The 7,380-nt window shown below is 39.8% G+C and overlaps 1 protein-coding gene across 1 annotated transcript; it reads right to left on the bottom strand.

Annotated features, from left to right (window-relative positions):
* Positions 1-5,353: 5,353 nt before the first annotated feature.
* LOC113769373 (protein transport protein Sec24-like At3g07100) lies at positions 5,354-6,777 on the bottom strand. The gene is made up of 3 exons (XM_027313828.1): positions 6,686-6,777; positions 6,392-6,577; positions 5,354-5,443 (listed from the first exon to the last, which is right to left on the bottom strand). The coding sequence occupies exons 1-3, from the start codon at positions 6,722-6,724 to the stop codon at positions 5,354-5,356; spliced, it is 315 nt and encodes a 104-aa protein (XP_027169629.1). The 5' UTR covers positions 6,725-6,777.
* Between the last annotated feature and the right edge of the window lie 603 nt (positions 6,778-7,380).

The following is a 7,380-nucleotide window of genomic DNA, read 5'->3' as shown; positions in this document are numbered from 1 at the left end:
GATCTCTCTCGTCCATCTCATTCCGAATTCTTCTAGCTCGTACCCTCCCCGCCCGACGGGCAACATATTTACTGCGATCTGCTTGCAACTCCCAATCCGGTTGGAGCCAAGTATCCGGATGTGGCAAAGGGTTAAACTTTCCTGAATACTGAACTGTCCATCGCCTTTTTGTTAACTGCGGATCTACCAGCGCCCCAGGATTATCCCTGCGATGCCTGCACACGGCCAACACGTGGGAACAGGGAAGTCGGTAGCACTGCCACTTACCACAAGAGCAAGATTTTTCCAAATACTTGACCGTTTGTATATTGCCCCCTTTACCGTCCACACGGCGGCCTGTCACCACTTTATACACCCCGGAAGAGCCATCGAACTCAACAACCCTGTGGCTTCCCGCTTTCTGATCCGAATTCTTAAACTTTCGCCAAATCTTTGGAGGAAATGGATTACGGCAATGTCTGGCGTCCTTCCTTCTTGTTCTGAACAACTCTACTGTCCGATGAAAAGTCATATCAATACAAGCCCGGATAGGCAAGTGACGTGCTCCTCTAAGTACATTATTGTAACTTTCGGACATGTTAGTTGTGAGAATACCCCAACGATGGCCACCGTCATGAGTTAGACACCACTTCTCGATTTCAATGTTACACAAATAGGTCCATGCATCTGGAAACGTGCTCCTTAATTCTCGTTTTAATGCCCTCCACTTGCGCAACTGTCTGGCCCTTCCCATTGCCCAACACAACTTTTTTAGGTTCAAACCTTTGAAGTGAGTCATTAGGTTACTCCTAACGTGTCGTAGGCAAAACCTATGAAAGGCCAAAGGTTCTTGCCAATAGTCAAAATGTGCCATAGCATGAATAATACCGGGATGCCGATCTGAAATGACACAAATGGGATACCGATCGCGGGCGACGTGGTATCTAAGTTGCTCCATGAACCAAGACCAACTAGAAATGGTCTCCTCGTCGACTATGGCATAAGCTATTGGAATAATGTGGTTGTTGGCATCCTGTGTCACGGCAACAAGTAGTTTGCCCTTATATTCGCCACGCAAATGAGTGCCGTCAACACATATTACCGGCCGACACATGTGAAATGCATCAATAGCCGGTTCAAAGGCCCAGAACACATACTTAAATGTCTTCACGTGATCCGTGCTATCAGAATGGTGTAACCACCTGATAACGGTACCCTGATTCGACTTCACAAGCGCGTCAAGATATTTTGGTAGTTCGGCAAAATTTGTTTCCCAAGAACCAAAAACAAGTTCAATAGCTTTGCGTCTGCCGTACCAAGCCTTTTTATAAGAAACATCCACCTTCAGCACCTTTTTAACATCACTGACAATGTTCTTTACTTTGTACCCAGGATCGTCTTCAATACTGTGAACAACGTGTCTAGCAATAACCGAAGATGTTAGACTAGCGTTGCTATTACTCATCAAATCACCCACACAATTGTGATCGTTCACCCACCTGGTTATTTGCCACAATCCGTGTGTCTTTTTCTTCACTGCTCGGACACACCAGTCGCATGGAGGTTCCGATGAGTCGGCCTCAGTGGTGAAGGTCCTTTCAATTGCGGATTTACATTTGGCAACCCAGGTGTTTCTCTTGCTCTCAACAACCCTAAACTCCCTATTATGAGTGATAGACCACATTCTAATAGCCCTGCTCAACTGTTGTTTGCTCTCAAATCTCATATGTAGCCTTATATTATTATTTTCCTCACTAAATGTCACAATACGCTCCAACTCATCGTCATCTGTCAGATACTCGTCCTCATCTATGTTTCCAAGGTTAGAGAAGAATTTCAATCCTCGTGGAGCATACAGGGGGTTGCTAGATGCATCAAAAGGCTGTTGGTTCTCAAGATCCAGGTGGACTCCATGTTGTCCAATTTCGCCATCTGAGTCACTGCCTGACACATCAACCGACTCAGATTCCTCTACATCTTCCACGTCATGCTCCAAATCATCATCTAGGGGGCTGTTGCAATGGCTTGGACCGGCAGTGAAATCCAAGCCATAACTACCAAGATGATCCGGCGATTCTGGATCTCTAAAACTTTGAATCGAGTCTAGGCCCTGAACAGATTCAACTTGCGTCCTTAAGCCTGATGTAAGACGTGGCTCTAACGAATCCCTACCACAATCTCCATGTGCCCATTCTGATACCGATGCCGTCTCAGGTACTGCTGTACTAGAGCTTGGTTGAAATCTTGTCGGATCCATGCATGCATGGACAAGTGACATCATCGGACCTAAATTAGTATTTGGTGAAATGAATGTCCCGGTGACTCGAGGATTTTGGAATTTTTCATCCTTCTCGATATACAGTTCTGCGGTGTATGGAACAATTTCATTCCATACATCGTACATTATCGCAAGAGTTTCATCGTCAACCACTGGGGACACGTTATAAGAGCTCCGGCCACAAGGTTGGCGGAGAAATATATTCAACCTAAACAGCCCCCTATCGACCCCCATATATTCATAGATTCTATCCACCAAATCATCATATCCAATCCTGCATCGTAAAGAGAATGTACGGTTGCACATACGAGGCAAGTAACAAATTGACCCATCCTCGTAGTGTATTTTACCTCCCCAATAAAGAGACACGCGCAGAGGTCTTTCTATAGACATACGTGTGGAAAGAATCCCTATTTTGGAATAAAATAAGTAGCTCATGCGGTAGAAGAGTATACATCAGATAACAATCCCTATCCATTGTTACTGTTTCAAGTGTGATACAAAGGAGAACTCACCTTAATCAAGCAAATGTGTGTTTAAGGTACAAGTAGTAGTACAAGCAAAGGAGAACTCACATTTGTAGTAGTACAAGCAAATGTGATTCCAGTTTGTCTTGTATACAAATTTTTAGTCAACATTTTAAGTTAATGTTCCCTCTAACCGCCTATACATCATCATCATCCAAATGCCAAAAAGTTATTCAACAACTCCTAATTAAATTGAATAGTACGTAATATCTCCGAGGATGTCTTGTTTTATTTAACGGAAAGAAGCACCCCCCCTTTTGAGTCCATATTGCCGCCAATTTGTCTTATTATACTCTTAAGGCAATCACTAACCAAAACACCCAAAAAGATTTTAAACAAATTTTGACAGAGTCTCCCCTGTAACTGGGCGAAAACTCCTTGCCAACCAACATAGGCACATCGATTTTCAAACAAGACATCAAATATGAGATAATTTACAGCACTACAAATACGGTAGAATAATTTGACATACAATAAGCATCTTATAGAAGACAACCAACTGCGAATTTTCCTTAAGCCTGCAATAATAATATAATGTACACAGTAGAATGTGAAACAACAATAATTTCGTATGCTCCACTGTCAACCACCATAACATGCAATTAAAAAATATACTATACTACAAGGTCTCACATTACATTCATGAATTCAAAATAAAACGAATCCAAGCAAGGTTTTATAAATTAGAACATGTGCAAGTCTACAATTAAATCTACTTGAAAACTACATGACTTACCCAATGATATGCCGAAGATTCTGAAGATGCACTTCTGCAGACAACTTCCTAGTGGTACCAATCAAAGCCTCTTCAAGTCTCCTGGCTTATTTCGAAAACTCGATGTGCACCTATATGAATATGATGGAGTTCACACAGACCCAACATAAGGTACTGGAGCAGAGGATCTGGGGTGCAATGAGGGATTTGTTCAAATGAACCACCTCGTTCCCGTAGATCTTGCTTGTTCCGATATACCTTTTTGGATCTATTCACCTAAATTCAAAGAATTTAACCCTTGGTAAACTAGATAACATAGGTATAGAAAACATACTTATAGAAAATAAAAAAATGTCCACGCAAGGGGGTTACTTTGGTGTCCCATTCTGACAAGGGAGGTGTTCAAGCATTTATTATTATTCCGACAAGGGAGATTATTATTGAACGAGTCATGCTTATTATATCTATGTTACCCTGTTATACTAACCTAGCAAGACAAACAAGAAGAAGTGTTCAACAACTGAAAAACATGTTTTGGAAGATTCTGTCAAATTCTCACTTCACTTCACCAAGTAACCAATCGTGTCAAAATATCGTCCCAATGAACCAAATAAAAGTACTTGAAGCAAGGGAAACTTTCTACATGCTTCAATATCAGATTATAATACAACTCCACAATGGCATGGTTCAATTACTGAATTAAGTGACAGAAGGGACCATTAGATAGGCTGTCGAACTTCAAGACCGAGGGCTTTTTTTTTTTTTACTATACTCCAGTTTTCAGATAATACCAAAAGAAAAAGGCTTTTACTTAGGCCTTTGGTGCAATTTAGCAGTGAAGTACTGGAATTTAGCTGTTTAGTACCAACACCTAAATAGATCCGAGGTCGTATCTGATCAAAAAGTCCTCGGATCCGACATGGCTCGGATCAACTATAACAGAAGTTTATCCGAGGTCTCGGATACAACACGAACTTGTCGGATCAGAGCTCGGATCAGCTGTTTTAATTTTTGGCTTTTCAAACGATCCGAGGTCGGATCCTTCTGGGTTTTATAGATTCGAGCTCGGATCATACGCTTAAAAATTACAGCACTACATATTCATTATACAGAGGCAAGTGGGGACGGAAGGGCAACCAAAAACCAATAATCAACAACGACATAACTTAAACAAAAAAATGGAACAAGGATAAACAAACCTGGTATAATCTGAGCTGGGTAGCAGCTTAGAAATGCAGCGGCGGCGAGCTGTGTGGTGAAGCGGCGAAGATGAAACGAAAATAGACGGACAAACTAAGACAAACAAAACCCAGCTGCGAGGAATTGATGGGTAGCAGCTAAGAAATTAGATTCGAAATTGAGCTGAAGCGGGAAACCGAAGCGTGTCTTGGAGGCTGAAACGGCTGAAGCTTGAGTTTAGACAATTGCGGTCAGAATCCAATTTTCGGTCAAAAAAGCTTGAGTACTTCGCATTTCTGAAATGCGAGGAAATAAGCTCGCATTTTGTAAATGCGATCTCTTGAGCTCCCAACTGAAGAACCGTAGCTTGTTTTTCTTTTTTTTTAAAAGCACCTACCTCGCATTTGTGAAATGCGAGGTACCTGAACTCGCATTTCACAAATGCGAAGATCACATTTGTGGAAGCTACTTCACTAATCACCCCCTTTGTAGTATAACTTTTGTTTTTCATCACAAATTAAGAATTTTCTCTTGGAAACAAGAAGTCTCCACTTGGATAATCTAGGGAAAATTTCACAGATAATGGGGATATAACATAAACCCACAATTACTTGCCTCTTCTGCATCTAAGGCGCATCAGCGCTTTCCAGGCAGTTTCTCTCGAAAGATCTCTTCTTAGTTAATGCCTGAATTTCTCTCTCTGACAAGCAGACTGGAAATTCCGATAATTATATACCTGTCCAGCAGTATATTTTGATAGAGTACCTACATTTATTGTAAAAGCTCAATATTATTGTGACTCCAAGTATCCTATACATTCAACATAATGGTAGATAGACGAACTCTTTCAACAAAAGTTTAATAGGAAAAACGCCATTTATTTAAGCTTGATACCAAGCATTGGCTATATGTATTTGGTAAATTCCAGCATAGAAGTCGACAAACACCGTAAGGGGGATATCAGAATAACTATTACATGCTTCTTAGACGTCAACCAGAAAGACAGTTATTAGGCAATACAAAAATTTATTTGACCTCCTCATTAGTTGAAGGACTACTTTTAACCCATGATTAATTTATTAAAAGTCACAATATTTCATTCTTTCAAAAAAAATAAATGGACAGCTGAGACAGTCCATGGGTAGTTCATATTCTGAATGAGTTCCTGTAAATATGCTTGGGGTTTGAAACTATAAGGATCACAATCCAAAACATGACAAGGGAAAAAAGAAAAAAACCCATTGTATATAATAAAGAAATGAATTTTTCACCGAGAGCCAATGGTTAATTATCATTAGCGCAAACCTAGAGAGGCTATGTTAGCATATTTGCCACTGAAAACATAAACATCAACAGCTATCTAGTTTTCTGTCAGTTCAGCGACCATCTCTCCGTAGAATGGATCTTCTGGTAGTCTTAATACATGTTATTTATCTGTTCCATACGCATGATGATCATCATGCCGCAACTTCATCCTACCAAACGCCCAGTGATGGCAATGTATTATAGAAAATCAACAAGTTTTCATTTATTTGACTCTACAAAACAACAAACAAGGCATCTTACAACTCATCTACAAAGAAATAATTTAGCGAGGGACAATAAAATAAATAATTGAAAAGTGATAGATACTAGATTATTATTCAAGGATGACAAAAGTAAGAGTACAAAGAGCATTCTTGTCTACTGATATACCATGACCATAGTGGCTACCTTGACTGCTGGACGAAAAGCAGATTCCGCTTGTGGAGTATTCTCAAACATTGACGGCAAGCCATCTAAGAAAGCATCCACCACAGTTCTTGATTCAAACAAGTTGGCAAGGAGATCATACGGTAATAGAACAAACGTGTTATCTAAGTCTAAGACCACCAACATTTGACGTTGCATCAAGGATGACTGAAGCAGAAAATCAGAGAGGTTATTGAGAAGTATGGATATTGAACTGTCAAAGGAGAAATTCTGTTTTATGTTCAGCCATAGAAGAGAGAAAAAAAAAAGTCTTACCTTCATATTGTAGAAGTGTATTCTGCTGTTAAAGGTCATAAAACCAATTTGTGTCCTAGGGAAATCCGGCAAAGTATCCAAGCATGAGTATATTGCATGTGTTACTATTGAAATAGTAAAGGTCAAGTTACTATACAAATAGTAAAGGCCAGGCTACTATATAAATAGTAAGGGTCAGGTTACTATGTACCCCTTACTTTTTTGAAGAATCGTTTTGTCTCTCTATAAGTAGGAGTTTTCCCAAACGGTTGGGGGCATCCGAAAATTAGAGAAGGTGTCTATAAAAAAAGTTTGAAATAAAAAATCCTTTTCGCGTGTTTCTATAATATTCTAAATAATTTCCTTATCAAATTTCTATCCAATCCTCAAGACGAATTCAAAGTACTCTGAATGATTCTTTAGGATCCTCTTTTTAAACTAAGCTTCTGCAAAGTTCTTCCATGAGTAAAGTAAAGCCGAAGAAAGTAGTCGAGAGGAGAATAATGAAAAGAAAGGCTGAGCAAAACTCTGAAAAAATTTTGAAAATAGCTATGCGCAAAAAGAAGAACCGCAAAGATGGTATCAGAACCCACAGGTCCCAATATCGAAACCTGGCTTTGATACCATCTTTGTGGTTCTTCTTTTTGCATACAACTATCTTCAAAATTTTTCAGAATTTTGCTCAATCTTTCTTTTTACCATTCTACTCTCGGCTA

This window comes from Coffea eugenioides, chromosome 4, assembly GCF_003713205.1.
Source record: "Coffea eugenioides isolate CCC68of chromosome 4, Ceug_1.0, whole genome shotgun sequence".
Taxonomy (NCBI): Eukaryota; Viridiplantae; Streptophyta; class Magnoliopsida; order Gentianales; family Rubiaceae; genus Coffea; species Coffea eugenioides.
This window is presented reverse-complemented; position numbering and strand designations above follow the sequence as displayed.